Source organism: Chelonia mydas, chromosome 10, assembly GCF_015237465.2.
Source record: "Chelonia mydas isolate rCheMyd1 chromosome 10, rCheMyd1.pri.v2, whole genome shotgun sequence".
NCBI classification, from domain to species: domain Eukaryota; kingdom Metazoa; phylum Chordata; order Testudines; family Cheloniidae; genus Chelonia; species Chelonia mydas.
In genome coordinates, this window is record NC_051250.2 from 56098802 (window position 1) to 56119167 (window position 20366).

General features: G+C 39.4%; 1 protein-coding gene across 4 annotated transcripts in view; it reads left to right on the plus strand.

Annotated features, from left to right (window-relative positions):
• The window catches only part of THSD4 (thrombospondin type 1 domain containing 4), a 599697-nt gene that overhangs the window by 511176 nt on the left and 68155 nt on the right, over positions 1 to 20366 (plus strand). For all 4 annotated transcript variants that reach the window (XM_027818796.3, XM_043523831.1, XM_043523832.1 and 1 more), the window contains 2 exons: positions 15667 to 15842; positions 19834 to 19930. In XM_027818796.3, the coding sequence (XP_027674597.2) occupies positions 15667 to 15842; positions 19834 to 19930 (273 nt within the window). The remainder of the gene's footprint in view (positions 1 to 15666; positions 15843 to 19833; positions 19931 to 20366) is intronic.

Sequence of the window (20366 nt, forward strand, 5' to 3'; positions counted from 1 at the left end):
TCCCATATCCCTTCCTCTTCACCCCAGTCTCCTGACTCAGCATCAGGGTCACGTTTAGACCCAGCACTCTGCTCCCTGCATATCACAGCATGGATGCTGCATGGTTAGATGAGGAAGAGAAATGGTTACTACCTATAACTTGCTCTTTGAGATGTGATGCAGATGTGTAGTCCATGACCTGCCCTCTGTCCCCACTGCATTGGAGTCTGCACTTCTGACAATGTGAAGGAACTGAGGGGGCCAGGATGGTGCTGCCCTTATACAGCATGGGGAGGGGCTACAGCCACTAGGCATGAGCGCTGCCCTTATGGGTACTGCTAGATGAAGTTCTCCGGCTCTGGTGTGTGGAGCATGCACACCCATATAGAATACACGTCTGCATCACATTTCAAAGAACAACATTTACAGGTAGGTAATTGTTTTTTCAAATCTACAATACAAAGTATTGAACTAAAGACGTTGACTGAATAATACTGTATGAAAAATTATAATAAGTGATGGGAACAGTCTGTGTTAAGCAGTGGTCTTCTTTACCATTAATATCCTATAAGGAAAATCAGTAAAATTCATCATCCGTTTTTAACAGCAACAAAGTCATGAGTCTAACATTGTCAAAAATGAATCTGTAAAAAGGTAGCCAACAAGTAGTACAAAATCCAGAATATAAACAAGACAGGATTTAAAGAAAAAAGAAAAAATGCCTTCATTTTAATTTGATAAAATGGAACATTTCATGTTGGATTATTCAAGACAGTAGAAGAGACATTTGTAAAATTAGCAGTCTATTGATTTAAACCATCAATTTTACTTGTAGAGAAATCTGGCAAGTCCAGAATGATTCATAGAAATTGTTGCCTCTTACTTGACTACTCTATAATATGGATTCTGGATTTAAGATTAATTCTCTTTAGCATAGTTGTCTAGCTACCAATGCAATTAATTTTTTGAGTAGTGGTGAAGTCCCATTCAAAGTGACTCTGAATATTAAAGTTTCTGTCTTTCAAATTGGTGCAAACATTGTTGCTCACATATTGTTAAAAAAAACCCTGTACCTTATTCATTGGGAACTGTATCAGTCCATGATATATATGTGCCCTTGCTCTGAAACACCCGTAAAAAATACCCCAAATGGCAGGACATAAATCCCATGTATAGTCCCTTCCGGACTGCTTTACCAGGGAAGGGTTGAACCTGCTAAAGCAGATTCTCTGGGCAAACTGGAGGGAAAGCATTTCATGCCACTCACTCTCTGTCTAATTCTTCCTAATGAGAAGCAGAGGTCTCTTTGATTTATCACTTTGCGATCCTATACTGACCTGGTGCCTGCCTTCCTGCCTTTTTGGTGACAGCTTTATTGATGAACATTTTGAATAAAAACACGTACTTCAAAAAGGACACATGGTGTCCTGTAAAGATAGAGACAAAATGATATACTGTAGTGGGAAAAGACAGGCCTGATGATAACGAAAGAAAGAGGGAAACCGGCTTCTATAAACATCTGTCACCATCAGTTAAGAACACACCAATTTCCATTCACTTTTAACTTTTTGCAGAGTTTAGTAGATTCACTGCACAAGAAAATGCAAAATTATTGCTCTTGATCATCTAATTAGAAAACATTCCTGCTTGAAGAAGTGCCCAATAAATCGCCCATGTATTGCATTTTAATCCCTTATCTAATAAAAAGCTTAATTTAAATGAATTCAGAAGTTATTAGAACCCTGTAAGTTGAAGCATGCAATTTAAAAATGTACCAAATGTTTTACTTAGCTCTTCTTAATGGTTAAATAATATTGTATACAGCATAACGAGCAACTGTTAGGATATTTTTTTCTAATTGCCTGCATCATTACTCATTGAAAGAAGATAAAGCAATATCCTTTATGAGAAAGTGATTTCATCAAAACATAGCCCCTTTCATTTAAGGGGGTGTCTAGCTTAGGAGTTTCATAGAGTCATCCTTGAATGTAGTGACTTTCAATTCTGTGTCACTGGTTCTAATATCCACCTCAAATTGGTCATTACCCAAAATCAGTAGTAGAATCTGCTGCCATAAAATTGCATAAATGAAATGAGGTGGTAGTACCAGTCCAGTTCTTAGTGGGTAGCTGTCCATATATTATAAAGAGCATTTGAAATGACATTAATTGGCTTTTTAGTTATCAGTCTCAGTGGAAAGGCTAAGGAATAAACAAACATAGGGATCAAATTATCCTCCCACCTTGAGAGGTAGTCCCTCTGCATCAGGGGTGAGGCATGTTATTGGAGTAATGTATGAAGTGCTGGCTTCTGCTTTTGGTGCATTTGTTCTCTCGGAGAACAGAGGAATTCCAGGGAAAGTCACCCTGGGCTTTACCATTCTCTGTTCAAAGTAAGAATGATGGGACACCATCCAGCTCCCCTGGACTGCTTTGTCTGACCAGCATTCCTATTAATTATACAGTAGTTGGTGGTGAGATGATTGTGTTTTCGTGACCCCATGCACTACATAGATCATATATGCTTTGCTGCTACTATCTCAACAACTGTTAATCCAGCATCTTTCATCAACACTAAATTCACTTACCAACAAAAGATGTATTCATTTTATTACATTCTGACAAAGAGATAGCAGAACCATCAAGAGCTGACATTCGGATAATGAAGGGAGCCTGATTTAGCAATGCATTCATTTTATGTCCACATTTTGTTGTTTCACCTCTCCTGCATTTTTCACAAAATGAAAGAACCTACTGAATACTTGTCATGGTAGTTTTCTTGTGGTACATGTTGATGTCTTTCTTTTTTCTTTAATTTGTGTAAGAGATTAAAAAAAACACTTTCAAACTATTAATCTGGTGTATACTATTAACTGAAGTACCTCACTGATGAAAGTGAAATAAGGAACATTTGAAACTCTTTTTAATGAGATACAACATAAGCCAGAGACAGGTGTTTGCAGGGCACCTTCAGGGGAAAATGCAGTTCTCCAGCGAGCCAGGAACACACACAAATTTATTCTTTCCACTTGGGAAACCCCAAAACCCCCCACCCAACATAGAGTGTTGATCAACTTGTTTCTTGAAATAGCAACATTTGAAAACAAACAAACATAAGGCCTGATCCAAAGCCCATTGAAGATAATGAAAAGACTCCCACTGACTTCAACATTTTTTGGTTAATTCTCACATTGCAATTTTATTGTTATGATTCAAGGTTCGTAGTTCACTTTCCACCGTAGAATCACCAGTATACAGAATAGTAAACTAGAAATAATGTATTTTTCTGATACTTAATTATTTTATGGTTTACAAAATTATTCCCAATCTGCACATATCTGTGGTGCTATGCTTCACTATGTAGTATTTTAATTAAAAAAGAAAAACAAATAAATGGTTAATCTTTCCATGAAAAGAAATAGTCCCACTGATGTTCATACGATTGTTGTTTTATAAACCATAAATATTTATTTCTATTTGTGCTATGTTTATAGAACCTTTATTGCCTACTGCGTCTTTCAGAAATATTAATTTATGATCACCTGCGTTAATAATGAAACTATAGACCTAGAAATGGAATTTACAAGTTAATGTCATGATTGTTGTAAACAATCTGTTCCTGGAAAACAAGAAGCAATGTGGCTAGGAAACATGCAGGAGGCCAAGTCATGGGAGAATCTTGATGTCTAGGAGAGAGATTCTTTGTAAGATTTTTAAAGGGCATATTGTTAAGTTCTCAATAGACAGGAAGATCATGAAGATCTCTCAGGAGGTGAACTATAGGATGCTGTTTGGGGAAATATGTGGGAGGACTGAGCTGAAATTTGAGAAGGTTCAGTGATTCAAGTCTGAAAAGGTTTCTGAAGTTTTGGATGCATATATGAAGGGATCTGGTCTCTAGGCTTTGGAACACTGGCTGGAAATCTCACAAGATCAGGTTCACTCTCTGTTTTAGCCTAGCTGTAAACACCACATTTAAAGGTGTTTGGGGTTTGTTTGGTGTGTCTGCTTCTGCTCCTGGCTGAAACCAGGAAGTGCAGAAGTGTACATGTGTTTTGTTTTATTTTTTTTTAAAACTTATACATATATTAGAGGGCAAGTTCTTTGGGGCAGGGGGTTTGTAGTACCTAGCAAAATAGAGCTCTGATCCTAATCTGAGTGCTTTGGACCCTACTATAATATAAATAATAATAGCTTTGAAAATACTAAAAAGTTTTGAAAATTCAGCAACAGGTTGTCTCAGGCTAGGATTTTCAAAGCCTAATAGTTGGGGACTTAATTCCCATTTTTGCCTTTGAAAATACACCCCCCTTTTTGTTCTTATTTTTTTTATTTATATTACCCTATGGTCTTTGTCTTTGGAAAATTGTGTTAAGGAGGCTCCGCCATCAAAGCCTGCAGACTAGGAGCCCTAGTCATGGACTGGGACCTCATAGTGCTAATGCACAGGAGGAGATGAAGCCTAGGGATGTTGTGTTCAAATTCAACATATGTAGCAGAATCCTGATTTAGGGCCCAATCCTGTGAGCGGCTAAACATCTCATGAGAGTTGCTAGCACTCCACTACCATTGGAACCAGTATTTTATAGGATCAGGTTCTTAAGGATAAGTTGATCCTTATGGATTAGAAGACTCTCCATTTTGTGATTAACTCTTGTGTTAGGGTAAGAAGCTATTCCCATCTAATTCAGTGGGAGGTTTGCCATTGACCTCAATAGGAGCAGGTTTTATCCCTGAATATTTTATTTTCAAGGGCTAATAATAATGAATTCAAGTCATAAGAGGAATTGTGTATTTCATAAGAAATCACCCATTTCTCTAACTATAACATTGAACAATTGGTTCTAGTAACAACCACATTTCTAACACAGAAAAGAGTTATTTCATGACAATCCATTTGTGATACCTCCACTTATATGCTCATTTTATTAAATTGAAAAGGCTTTTTAGATACTTGAGGCACTTAGCATTTGGCTGCTTGCCACTTTATCCACCTGAAATGTTGGTTTTTCCCCCTCTCTTAGCTGCCAAGTACTGTGTCACATGTTTTTAGACGGTACCCACCTTGCCATGTTATTTAATGACTTGTAATAGATTATTCATCCCACACTGTTAGTGAGTATTTAGCCCTGCAGACTGGAAGGCACGCTACATTTTGTAACGTTTGAATACTAAAAAGTTTGTTGTCCTTTTTAGGTTTTAATGGGGAGGGTGATAGGGAGAGTTTCTATAGTCCACAGACATTAAGAAGTTACCGCTGGCTTAAAAAGTTATACTGCATAACTCTGGTCAACGTGTCAGCTGTTAACCTTCACTATTCAAATTAGCAGATGGTCTGATACACACTAAACTGCGCTGTTAGAACTTACAAGCCAAGTAAGTTTCATTTAATTTTTCCAATGCCAAATTATGCATATGTAAACGGGGGAATAGTCCTGCTATTGCGGGGAACTTTCCTGGCTTCTGCACTACCCCGGTGAAGTGGGCTAGCGAAAGGATCTGAGTCCTCGCTCCCACCTCCTTTACCCAGTGACCTCCCTGCCCTTTCTGGGACGCTCGACCCCCAACCCTGCTCTGGTCACCTAGGATAGGGGCTAGGGTGTCCCCACTCCGGGGTACTCTCTCTGCACTGGACACTTCTCTGACCCACTGACGATTACATACAAGTTAAACCAAATACAAGTTATTTAATCAACAATTAATTTTAAAAAGAATAAGGAAAAACGGGAAAGGTTAAAGGAAACACATCAACCCGCTCTGTGGCAGGGAACATCACAAACAGTGTCTCTGGAACGTCAGGGCAGTTCACAGTCTGTTCCTTGTAAGTCCCAGCCCTTCTTCTCAGGCCCTGGCTTTGCTGCAGGGATGCTGTGGGTTGGACACTTGCTCTGGTGGTGGCCACACGCTCTCAGGCTCTAAGTGGTAGGACCCTTCTTCCCAGTGTCACCCCTGCCATGTCGGGGTTATGATCCAAGCCTGTCCTGCAGAGCCTCTTGGCTGAGGCGTCTCCCTATGCTGGGCCTGCTGCCCAGGGTCCCCCTCGGTCTACCGAGCTGCTCACCACACCCAGCTCCAGACTGCTCCAGCCCCAGCTGCACCACTCGGTCTCTGCACTGCTGCTGCTGCTCTGCCTCCAGCTCTCTGGGCTGCTTCTTTGGCCCCTCTGGCTCTGGTTGCTGCAGCTCTGCTCCCAGGACAGGTCTGCTCTGCAGGCTGCTTCTGGGACTCTGCTCCCAGCACTGACCTGCTTCCTGGGCTGCTTTTCTGGACCCTCTGGCTCTGGTTGCTGCAGCTCTGCTCCCAGGGCAAGTCTGCTCTCTCTGGGCTGTGCCTCTGGCTTTGAGGCTGCAGCTCTGCTCCCAGGACAGGGTCTGCTCTCTCTGGATCTGGCACAGCTCTGCTCCCCAGCTCAGCTTGGACCCCTGCTTTCTCCTTAGCTCGGCCCCACTCTGTCTGACCCAGGCAAATCCAGCTCACACGGAGGACGGGACCTCCCTGGCCTCCTGACTCCCTGATTAGCCTGCCTGCCCTGTCATTCAGGCTGACCTGGAGCCTTGGCCTCTCCCCATTGTTCCTGGGGGCTGTCAGTCTCAGGGTCCTGATTCCCCATCGACCCTTTCCCCTTTTTAGTACTGGGAGCTAGCAACTAAAACACCCCCACTGAATGTTAGTAAGGGGGCAACAGTCCCCTTACACATAGCATTTATCATCAGACTAATTTTGTTCCCTTACATGGGATGCCATCATATCAGATCCTTATTTTATCAGTTATACCATTATAAGATATTTAATCATCAAATTTATAAATTTTAGCAGATTTACCTCTAACAACCCTACTACAAACCAGTTTTCATATACTGTATGAAAATGACTGGTAAAGAGGAAACTGTGTCTTTCTCACCTCTTTCATCACAGAGCTTATTCAGCAGTAGTTGCATTATCTGCTGCAACTGTTCTCTGGACAGCTGTCTCTGAAGAAGTGCTATGTGATATCAAACAAAACAGTTTTTGCCAAAACGATATTTTAAATGGCAGAAGAAAATGCATTTTAAACTTTACTTTTATTTAATATAAATACCAAAAATATATTATCAATGTGATGTCATAGTGCAAAATTGTTTCGCTTATGGTATGAATATGAGTAATTAACAAATTATGCCACTTAAGCAGTGCAAGTAATCAACGGAAGTCAGGAGAAATCTAAATTTACACCAGAGGTGCTATACTGTGAAGCTCCACTATGTAAACTGGAGTTTAAACTGCAATTTGTTGCCGAATGATATTCTGATCGTGTGTGTGTCGGCATAGAACAGTGTAGTACAATGTGAGTCTGTGTGCCAATGGCAGACCTAATATGATCAGGTCTGTGTGATTAATGGTAAATATTCTGAAAATGTGCTGTGTGCTCATTTAGTACTATCACAAAAATTCACCACTGCTATGTTCTATATTGATAACACATTTTTAATTTAATACATGGTGCTATATCAATCAGCAGTACTTGCTGCCCATTAAAAATACCTGCTCTTTTTTTTTAATGATGTGGTAACTGACTGGGTCATGCCAACTTTGCTTGCTGTCTGCCACCACGAAAGAGTGCTATGCAGCTCTTGGTTCTCCCTGGCAGACTTGACTTTAAATTTGCTTCCCTTCATCTTAATAAGCTCTGACACCAGCTCTAACTGTTCCCCAGACGGTCTTGCTCTAACTAGGTTCTCTTTTCTTGAAGCCATGCCCTTTTCAGTCTAACAAGTCACTTATGCATGCATGTACTGGCTCCTCCTTTTGCTGTTGCACCATGTGCTATCCACCCATGAATTTAGCCTATGGTGCATCTTTCCTGTGATAAATGTTGCATTTCTTGAGTGAAATCATGACCACATTGAAGTCAGTGGGATGTTTGCCATTCACTTCAATGTGGCTGGGGTTTCACCCTGTATTTCCAACTCCTGTCAAATATAAGTCCCCCAGTTTACTCCCCAAAGAAAGGAAGTATTCCTTCATTTTATGATTTTATACAGTTAGTCAGCAAGCAACAGGGTGTCAGTGAAGGTCCTAGTCAAGCTGGAGTATCCCTCTTAAGAAATCACAGTGAAGATGGCACTGTTGTTTGTTTGTTTTCCTGTATCTTCCTGTGTTCTTTCCCTACAGCTCTCTTTTTGGGGCAGGACCAAACAAAATGTTTGAGTTATTCTCATACTTTATATCCATTTTAATATAAGGGTAATCAAATTGTGTCCATCTGGTGAAGATTTTTTGTGGTTTTGAAGCAATTAAGTAGGACTTAGGACATTGTTCCCTCAGTCCATAAGGCCCTTATAATATGAAATAGATAAGCTACATTACTCTATCAATGTTACTGCCAGATTTTGAGAGGTTTATGGGAAGAATATTTTTGTATGACTCTTTTTATTAATGCAGAGCCTACATACTATAGGGATGGATGAATGGTTTAAGGTAGATAACCAGCCAGTATACAATTTTTTTCACCTGTTCAAGTTTTCGAATGTAAACTAGTTAGGAAAAAAAAAAGGTTTTATAAGGTAGTATTGGAAAAGAATCCCAAATCACTCTATGGATCTGGAAATCATCAGGGTTCTCTGAACTCCAAAGCACACTCTGGTTATGCTGTTCCCTTCCTCATAAGGTCAGAGGGGACCATCGTGATCTTCTAGACCGACCTCCTGCACATTCCAGGCCACAGATCCTCACCCAGTCCTCAAATAGACCTCTGACCTCTGGCTGAGTTACTGAAGTCATCAATTCAGGGTTTAAAGACTTCAAGATACAAAGAATTCACCATTTACACTAGTTTAAACCTGAAAATGACCCATGACCCATGCTGCAGAGGAAGGCAAAAAAAAACCTCAGGGTCTCAGCCAATCTGACCTGGGGGAGAAATTGTCCACAATTAAAGCTGTAGCTGCTCAGGACTCTTGCAAATCAAACCCTTTAGATCAGTGGTTCTCAACCTATTTACCATTGTGAGTCGCAATACTACCATTATGGCCCTGAGGATGTGACATGGGCCGCAGCTGAATGCTGATTGGGCCGAGGGTTGAAAGCCACTGCTATAGATGTACATTTGTGCAACTATACAGGGATGCCCAGATGCCATGGCTGCATCATGAAGCCAAAAAGTGCAAGGTTATAACTGCATTTTTAAATTGCTTTTATTGTTTTGATTATCGCAAATTTTTTGTAAGTGTTGGCAAATGAGTCCTACCTCCATGCTTACCCTGAGCACCTGCACAATCAAAACCTTTGCCATGCCAATCTGATACTGTTCCTCTTTACATAAATAGAGAGAGAGAGGTCTCAGTCAAAACTCCCAGTGATTTCAGTGGGAGTTAGAATTATATGAAGACTGCAGGAGCTAATGTGTGGGTAGCTAATTTTTTTCATAGGTATGAATTTTAGAGCCCTTTCTGTCCTTAGATATGGCAAACTGCCTGGAACATCTACCGTGTCTTGCAGCACATGGATTTTTTTAACGTTATAAGTTAACAAGTAATTAACCTTACCTCTTTTTCCCTACAGAATAAAATATATCAAGAATTTTAATTAAAAAAAAGAAAGAATTAGCCAGAGTTACATTACCAGGCAGGATTTATAAGACTCACCATTAAATGTTTCACAAACTTAATTGGTTACAATTGGCACCGAACAAGAAAAGAACCTGGCATTGCTTTATGCTTAGGCTAAGCAGAAATGGATTTTTAATTCTTTATAATTTTGATGGATATTGGTTTATTTTTAAGCATCTTTTCAATTGTAATTGATTTAAATTTTTCACACTTGTATGGAATTATGGGGAGGAAATAATTATTTAATGACAGTAGATGGTGAGATTCAAAAAGTTAAAGCTTTATAACTGTTGACTGTTAACATCATATGTCAAAATCAAACTCTTAAATTCTTAAGCAGTATTTTTCCTACTTTGCTATCTGTATGTTTTGATTACTATCAATGGAAATATTTTTTCATCAGGCTGTGTGTGTACAGTGGAATAGATGTTTATTGACATTTACCAGTAAAAATCTAATCCTGCCAAGTTTACACATGCTATACGAGTCCTCTGCTATCCACCCACTCCATCTCCAAACTACACAAGTATGTTATGTCCCTAAACTTCACAATAAGTGTCCCCCTGTGGATAATCCAATGCATGGAATTATGTCTCCTTTGAAAACCATTTGGCATCTTTACTATTGACATTTCAATAGGATTTACAAGATTTCATATGCTTATTCTAAAGATTTATTCCTCTTCAAAATGCACAGCAAAGCATTTTTTCTCTTCTGATTTGATGTGTGTCTGTCTGATAGCATGTGATGCTATCCCACGATATTGTTCTTGTGATCCATTGATTAATATATTCCCTCTATACTGGCAAGTGCATTAATATCTTCTGTTTCAATGTGCTTTTCCTGTTCAATGATTGTTATACCATAATGTTTTGTATCACCTATATGTTATGCTGTTTGCTGACATTATGTAATAACTCGGCATGTGTATTCTTCATGATACTCTAGACATAAACAACGTGGTGTTAGGGTTTAGTTTTGATTATTGATTAACATTAGATTACTCAGCTTAAACAGTTTAATAAACATAGGTAAACCAGCACAGAGAAGTTGATACTTCACCAGCTCTGGGGAACAGGCTTGCAGCAATCACAGCTTATATCTTTTGTCTGTGTCTGTTTCAAAGTATGTCATGTGACTGAGACCAGGGAAATAAAAGGGCATTCTCTTGCCAATACTCTTTTTATAGTTCTATTTTACTGTATTTTCAGTCTTGTCAACTTTTGCAATTTTTGTTTGTGAAGTTGGTGGTTTAAAGCACCAGCTCCTGGAGGCCATTGACTATTTGGGATTCTTAGCTGTGATTTTTTTAAGTAAGTTTCTACCCCTTATGGTTGTGGAGAAAAGCCTGAAAATGTGAACTGGGTAAGCCCTAAAGGCACAGAAGCCAGAAGACAACCCATGTCTTTAAAAAAAAATCATGGAAATCAATGGGCATGAGCATGTTATTTACAGAACTTTACTCTTTAGTGCTACATTATTTATTTTAAATTGTTTCCTATTCTTCTCGGTATCAGAGGCAGGAGAAGCAGAATAGAATCTGCAAGCATCAGGACAAGAGCTCTGAAACATTGTCATTAAAAGAAGTTTTCAAAGCTGAACTTGGAAAAATGAATGTTTTTTAAGATACCTGAAGTTCAGTTTCTATTTTATATCACATTGAGCTTTCCCCCATTGATTCCTAGCCCAAACAAAAGTGTTGATGAGAATTTGAAGTCTGAGACAGTACAATCGATGCAAAGTGTTATTGAAGGGTATTATAAACTATGCAGTGGTATTTAAGAAGCTGACAAATAGGGCAGATGAAATCATCAGTAGACTGTGCCTTACTGAGGAATCTGCTAATGCTCTTTATACTCTTTCATACTTTGGCTAAAAATATTAGCACCATAACATTTCTAGATGGAGGGCAGTAGAGGTGATAGATGCAAGGTAATCAAAACACAGTAGGAGGCACATTTGGTTGGTTTCCAGACAGCCATCTTTCTACAGCTTTATTATTAACAATAATTTAATCTTTGCCAGCACTTTTTTCATTTCCGAGCTCTTGATGTGCAGATTATTTTTTTAAAAAGTAACTGTATAGGAAAAATATTCAGATCATAAAGTTAAACCTTTATTAGAAGTGTTGCATATTAAAAATGATGCAACCTCAGGATCAATACAGTTTGCAAAGCAGCCCTGTACTTCAGGTGTTTGAATTAAAATGTAACAGCTGTAAATAGCATGTTGCTTATAGTCATTTTCTTTTTGTCAGTATTTTGTAATAATCCACATTTAGTAGTTTGTGAACCTGAACTTTGCCTCCCAGAAATATGTGAGGAAAGAGAATATACTTGTATGGCTAAACTAAAAAAAAAATTATGTGAAATATATTATTTGGTTCAGCCAACATCCGTAGGTACAGAAATTCTTTATTTAATAACAGGTGTGTCAGAAAATAAGAGATCCAGGAAACAAATGGACTTAAAATACTTCTCAAGAGGAAATATGTAGCTTACATTACAATAAAATGATAAAATTACAATAAAAAATAATATACTATTGTGGGGCCTGATCCTGCACCGTCATCGTCACTAGTTGGGCTGAGGACCTCAATGTGAGTGGGATCTGGGCCATAAACAGTGAGGGATGTTTTTGCTGGATAACACGTATTCTAAGTTATTGCTTGTACCCTTGAGCATAGTGCTGTGTTGGGAGCAGTAAAGAGCTACGCCACCCCAGGGGGAGAACCAGGAGAAAGAATGCCTCCAGGAGTTCTCAGATGCAGGGGGGTGCATGCCTACTACCACATCCTTTACTGGGGTGCAGCTTATTAGTCTTTGCAAACTTAACGTAAACATTGGGTTCTGTGCATGACAGCGGAGTACTTGCCAATCCCAGCCCCTTGCGGAGGATAAGTTGTCTAAAAGAACAGTAACAGAGCAGTCTTTATCTTCCGTTGAGAGCAGAGATTACAATGATGGTTGACCGTTACATGGCCTGCAAAAGTGGAGGTTTCTTTACGCCTTCTCTCGCATGTAGGTATAATCTGGCCTTAGCTAGACACTTCTATCAATGTTTTTATATTTGCTATATCACATTGTCATAAAGTTATATTTTATTAAACAAATATATAAAATTCACTGCTTACAGTGGAAGAAACCTAGTAGGCTGATATCTAACACCCACATTGCAGTTTATATAGTTTGAAACCTGTATTGTGTAGTGTGACGGGGCAAGGCCAGATGGCTATAGAAAAGCAGTGGGAGATAGATATATTAGCTCCAGGCTAAACAAATCTCTGGTACCAGGATAAGTGAAATGGCAGCTGCTCCAGGTCAATTAAGACACCTGGGGCCAATTAAGAACTTTCCAGAAGGCAGGGAGAATGCTAGGTTGATTGGGACACCAGAAGCCAATCAGGGGCTGGCTGAAACTAGTTAAAAGCCTCCCAGTTAGTCAGGTGGGTGTGCATGTCAGGAGCTGTGGGAGGAAGTTGCGCTGTTGGAGAAACTGAGTAGTACACACCATATCAGGCACAAGGAAGGAGGCCCTGAGGTAAGGGTGAAGTGGAGCTTGAGGAAGTGAGGGCTGCTGTGGGGGGGAAGTAGCCCAGGGAATTGTACATGTCATGTTTCTAAAAGGTCAGCTACCAGAGCTGATACTGTTAGGGTCCCTGGCTGGAGCCCGGAGTAGAGGGTGGGCCCGGGCTCCCCCCCTCCCTGCCCTTTTCCCCCTGATTAATCACTGAGACTGGGAGACAACAGAGACTGTGCAAGGAAGGATAACTTCTCCTCACCTCCCTCGCGGGCTTATGATGAAAATGGCTCAGTAGACGGTGACCCTTTTCTCCAGAGAGAGAAGGGTTACGTGGAGGGTCACAGTGGGCCTCTGAGGCTAGTGAAATCCGCCAGGAAACGCGGGACCCACGGAGGCAAGGACAGAGCTTTGTCACAGTAGCTATTAATTTCTTTTTAAAGGTAAACAGATTTGTTTCCATTAAAATGTTTTCTTACATGATCTTAAATAAAGCACAATGAATGGTGTGTATCTGCTTGAAGAATATCCTTGTGCCGATCGCTCATGAATTCCTCACATATCAATTGTTTAAATGTATTTGATGAATGTGTTTGCCAATTTCCTGAGCCAATAGCATCTCTGGTATGGGCACTGTGTCTGTTTGTTACTGAAAGGGTTACTAAGTCCTGTCCAACTGGAATACCCACTTGTTTGTGGTGTTCAGAATACTTATACTCTCCCATTTGATAACACTGAATACTGAGAACCAACAATATGGATTTATTCATTTTATTCTGCCCATAATTCCAACCCCATCTAGGAAAGAGACCTCTTTCTGATATGAGAAGGAATACAGATAAAAGTTAGTTTTGCCTCTCATCTTTTATATGTGTCAATGTATGGTGCAGACCATTTCAAACTGACCTGATGTCACTAACATACCGCAACTTCCATTTGATTTAGATTTGAAAACTGGTAGTTCAAGGTTACCATTGTTTCTTAATAATAAATAAGTGACTATTATTATTAATTCACTATATATAACCATAGTATACGAGTACTCTTTACATAATTCAGTTAAAACAATAATTTCTTATATGTTCCCAGCATGGAGACTTCTCCTAGAAGTAGGTTTCACCAACAAGTTTATACTTGTTCTATTTCCCCAAAGCCAAATGAGTCAGCAGCAATCGCTGTCATGGGAAAAGAGAGAGATCCAGAATTTGGGCCTTGTTGTTTAACCTTGTGAGAACCAGCTGCGGAAAGTGCCCTACCCGCTCTGGCTCCTTGGTGTTCTACTCAGGGCTTCCCTAGTCTGGGAGTAAATGTATTGCTCCAGTGTGGCCGTTGATGTAATGCTATACTACATCAGACCAGAGTCCACCAAGTCCAGTACCCTGTCTGCAACAGTGGCCAAAACCAAATGCTTCAGAGGAAGGTCTATGAATTCTTGCAGCTTTGCATTGAGCAGAGGTTGTCATTGAGCTGTGTACTGTGATGCCCAGGTCCCTTTCTTGGGTTTATACAGTTACTTTAGAACCCAGTAAGGTATAAAGGTAGTTCAGTTTTTTCACTCAAGGATGCAATAGGATCTTATTGTTCTATTTTATATATCTCCCTAAATGGTAAACTATAAACTATAGTATAAACTAAATTATAGTTTTAAACTATAGTAGACTCAGGGTGGACTCTTTGGGGTAGAGATTGTCTCTTTTCTATGTATATGTACCATGCCTAGCACAATGAGACTCCAGTTTTGTTTGGGCCTTTAGGCACAAGTCATAGCAATAAAATGATTGTACTAGGTATTGGGCATACATAAGAGGTAGGTTCTGCCCCAAAGAGCTTACAATCTAAATAGGCTAGGCAGAAAAAATGAATTAGTAGTATTATCCTCCCTTATGGATAGGGAACAGTGGTGTTTGCAGATACTTGTCACCTCAAGCAGTTCTATAGAACAGAATTTTGCAGATGTTTGGCAAAATGTGTATTCTGTAAAGGAAAATTAAAGATTTGCCAAAGGCTGCATTAAGAATAATTGGAATATTTGGCGAACCAAGGTATTTTCTGGTTCATAAATTGTAGGGGTGGTGGTAGTTCTACATAGTGTAGTTGTTGTGATAATCTGTATCCACTTCAGTGCTTTACTGTGTCCAAACCACTAAATAAAGATTCACGTGGATGTGGAGGAAGTTCAGGAAACCACTTCCCCGTTATCCATGTGTATTCAATGTACCCGTCTGGCTGGCTGAAACAAAATCACAACGTGATATTCCATGAAAAATGAGTTTTCTATGAAAAATGAGTTTTCTATTGTAGCTTTGTATTTTTCTCTTCCTGCAGAATAAAATTCACATATTCAAATACGAGTCAGGTTTTTTAGGCCGTTTTTTTTTTTTTGCACAAGTATTGATATAATCTGTAATATTTTTTGTTCCAGCAATATTGCCTGATTCCATGAAGTCAGAGAACATACAACAGAATAATCCAGTTACATGAATTTGTTTGTGTACACTTTTAACAGTCTGAGAGCTAGTATGTAAAGGTGATTTCTTGTGATCAGCATTTGTGTGTATGTGTTTTTTTCTCCCCCCTGACAGCATTGCGGAGTCGATCAGGACGGTCCATCATCAATGGAAACTGGGCAATTGATCGACCCGGGAGATATGAAGGAGGAGGGACTACATTCACGTATAAACGCCCAAATGAAATCTCAAGCACTGCAGGGGAGTCCTTTTTAGCAGACGGTCCGACAGATGAGATCTTGGATGTCTATGTAAGTTTGTCAAATTCAGATTAACCTTCCTAGTGGAAAACAGGAGTTCTGGTTTTTGTTCACACATGGCACTAAAAACACAAGCAATAACAATAGATAACTGCCAGCATTCCATTTAATCCTTAAAGGTAACAGTGTTCTAGATATTACAATATCCTTTGCTGTTACTTCTGTATTGCCCCAGATCACAGGAAAACTAAACAGTAACAGATATCTGTTACCACCTGAGTTTACTGACCCAGTAAAACCAATTTTACTTGTTGAGTAAAATCGGAGGCAAAGCATACAGTATTCTTTATTTCATGAGAGCTGGATTTCCTCCAGACACTTTTCTACTGAAGTTAATTTGGCTTGGTTTAGTTTTATAGTTACCCGAATCAAATGTCTGAAGCAGGTCAAGACCTCTGATGGATTCAAGCCTTCTTGGTTCTGTATTTTTTAAATAAATATAAATAAAAGCAACAGTATGTACAAAATGAAGCATTCCTGGGCAGAGTTTTAATGGCAAACTTCATTAGGAAATCCTGAACAGTAGACACTCCACAAAGCAATCGCAGAACCAAGTTGCAGTTAAATGCAATTGTGGATTATTATAGCATACTATGAAATAAATTGTGCATATAGGCATGCTCATACACACACACACACACACAAATATAAAATAAAATATATTGTCTGAAAGACCACATGTAGTGTAGGTACACAGTCTGATTTGATGATATTGGTTGTTTTAATTGGCATGGGTTTGGTTGTCATTAATCTCAACGAGTGATGACCCATGATAGAAAAATTAGTGCAGTATATTTTTATAGAAAGTGCACTGGCTCCTACAAATGGAAAAGTTACAAATGGCAAAATGATTAAAAAGTAACAATAATTATTTATTGTATTGCTTTAACAGGGCACAGCATGGGAGATGGGGATGATTTTTCATTTGTTGTGATGTAAAATTTGGATGTAAAGATAAATGGATTCTGATTGCCCAGAATGCATATTACTAAAAAAATATTATGAGCACTTATGTAAAGAATATTGGATGGTGTGAGCTGAGATGCTGTGATGTTTTTATTGCCAAGAAATTGATGCCTAATGTATGATGATTGCATTACCCAGAGAAAAGGCAAAGGAGCCATGCATGACCTATGCGGGTGTTCCCAAATAAGTATCATCAAAAAATTTAAAGCACCTTAAATTAATCATAATAAAATGTATTTTGATTTTTATAGCTCTTATATCTCATGGTTTGTTTGTGTCACTACTATGTATTGATTTAATCTTTGCCTGTTTATCTCCCTTCGTTTTTCCCTTCAAGACATCTTATTTGCCAGAAAGAAAACAGCAAGATTGCCGTGGGTTTGGCCACAGCTTAGTGACTTGAACTGTGGGTTATTGCTGTGGACTGGCCCCCTGGTTTGGCATTCTCTCTCCTTCATCATGCTCTCTGTAGGATGTCAGGACCACAGGAGGCTCATCTGCGCTGGCTGATAGATCAGCATTCTCCCTTTCACTGCACTATGGGTTTGTTGAAAAGCCATCTGTGCTGGTTTGTCTTAAAATGGAGATTGGAGAGTTAGATAAAAGAAAATCATAGGAGCTTTGTTAATAGCATAATCACCCTGGCACAGGTCCTGACTTTCTAGTTACAGAGAGATAGCTAATATTAACATAAACTAGTTTCCAATTCCTCAACTCCTTGAAACGTACAGTCCTTGTCTTACCATTTCTGAATCTTCCACTTTTCCTTAGCTCTGAACCCTGGGAGCTTTAAGAATCAGGGGAACCATAGGAGAGCTTTCCTTGGAACTACCCAAACTATAAGGTCCTGATCTGAAGAGCACCCTCAGCTCCCACTGAAGTCAATAGGACTTGAGAGTGCTCAGCACCTTGCCGGACTGGGCACCAAGAGAGTGCATTTTAAAATTGTAGAGAGAGGTCGGAAGGTCAGCCCTTGTAGAAATCATTACAGGCAGTGCATTTTCATATGATTCCAGAAAGTGGGTGCTCTCGTTGGGGCGGAGCTCAGAGAAAAAGCTGTTGTTTGCCACAGGAAACACTTTTCAAAGTCAAAGGGATGGACCCTAACTCGGAATAACTCTGTAGACTTCAGTGGATTCCAGAATGGCTGTCGGACTGCAAAACAAACCTAGTGCCACAAGTTTGTTGCTGGTGGTCACGGGGGTGTAGAATGGATTTTCTCTTGGTTGTAACCCTTGCTTTGGCAGAACCAAGGAACTTTTCATGTTCAAGAGGCAGTATCTGGCTGATAAGAAACCCAGGTATAAGGCACTAACAGCAATCTGTAGTGATGATTTTTTTTAAAGACTTTTTTTTAATTAGACTGGCTGAGGCTTCTGCCAGAGCAATCCAACACAGCCATGTGATCAGCCACATTATTAAAGTAACCAAGGCCAGATTAATAGAATCAACAGTACATAGTGTCTGTAACTGATAATTTAAGCACCTCTATTCCCACTCCACCAGCATAATATAGGGCTGCTAGGGGATTCAAATGGTTTTCCAGGAGACGTAAGTACCTTGCAAGGGCTTTATCATGAAACTCCTAGGTTGGTAAGCACTTATTCACACACCGTCCCATTGATTTCAATGGGATACTCATGTGAGTGCTTGCTAATGTGCCTAAGGATTGTACAATTGGGCTCTAAAACCTCTACCCTTTGTTGCTGTCTTTCTTAAAGCAGGTACGCTCGAGGTTCCCAGTGCTAGATAAAAATATTAAAACAAACAAACAAACAAAAAACAAACCAACCCTTTTGTCCAACAGTAGAAGAAACGAGAGATCTTTTCTGCATGTTTGGCTATCTGTGGAATGTTCAGTCCAGCTGGCTGAAAATGTATTTGGCAGTTGTCGGGAACACAATTCTATATCAGTGATACAGTCACCACAATAAGAAAAGGAGTACTTGTGGCACCTTAGAGACTAACCAATTTATTTGAGCATAAGCTTTTGTGAGGTACAGCTCACTTCCTCACGAAAGCTTATGCTCAAATAAAGTGGTTAGTCTCTAAGGTGCCACAAGTACTCCTTTTCTTTTTGCGAATACAGACTAACACGGCTGCTACTCTGAAACCAGTCACCACAATGTGTATGTGGACCTCTGTTATCTATTTACTTGAGCAGTGTTAAATGACTGCTATATAAATTGAATAGACATACAATTGTTGTTAGCTATTTTTGCTTGCTGCTTTATAAATACGGTGGTGAGTGATATGTGCTGAGCTGCAAGGCTATAAAAGGGAGCAACTTGGTATATGAGGTAACACAGATGGGTTAATAACATAAGAATGGCCATAGTGGGACAGAGCAAAGTTCTGTCTAGCCCAGTGTCCTGTCTTCCAACAGTGCTCAGTGTCACATGCTCCAGAATGAACAGAACAGGGCAATTATCGAATGATAATACATAAGTGCTGTTTATGTGTTCTCAACTCAAGTAGAACTGACAATCATTTGAGGAGAGAGCCAGCGGGGTTTGGAGCATTTGGATTTGGACCCTTCCGTTTCTTTCTTCTCTTTCTTGTTTACCTTTTCTCAGTTATCTGTCAGGTCAGTTATTTCAACCCATTTGTCGTATGAACCTCTCTCGCCACCTAGTGTTCAGTGAAAGACTCTTAACGACACTGCTGTATTTTCACATTGTGCACCTGTACCAAGAAGATGCATATGATGTAGTTCTTCACAGTGAGGATTTTGAGTAACAGCTGTTCCTTCCTATTACAATTTAGTGCAATTTGCAAGCGTAGAAACTCATCTTTTCCTTTCTTGTCTTAGCCTCTCAGGAACAAATTGTTTATTTTCATATTTCACTGACATGTACCAAACAAATCTTTGTCTTTTCTAATAGTAGCAATCATCATGCTATTGATTGGTTTAAATGCATATTTCTGTTAAACAGTAGTAACCTAACAGGTGGTTTAAGTGAAAGGGTGATTATTTTGAATCAGATAACATTTATTTGGCTGTTTTTCCTCATAGATGATACATCAGCAACCTAACCCAGGTATACATTATGAGTATATAATTCCAGAAGCCAACGTCATTAGCCCTCAGTTGCCTCCTCACAGAAGGCCAGGTAAATCATGCATTAAGCATATTCTGTAACATTATGGGCCAGTAGTAATATTCTGGCCTCACTGAAGTCAATGGAAGTTTTGTCATTGACTTCATGGGGCCAGGATTTCACCCCCAATGTTCAGCTGGTGTAAAGCAGTGTAACTCCATGGACTTCAATGGAGTTACTCTGATTTGCTCCAGCCTACGATCTGGTTCTTTATTTTTATTTTGAAGGTAATTTTGTCTTTAACGTGTCACATGGGATAAGAACACACTGTGACTTTTCCTTGATCAGTTACTGTTATGAGCTGAATTGCTGTGACTGTATTTCAGAAATTAAAATATTTTTCTTTCTTTTTGGAGTTTGATGTTTTGAAACAACCTTTCTCAGCTTCTCTCTCTCAATCCTGTGGAAATTTCTAAGCCCCCAAAGCTAAAATTTCTCTAGACAGAAT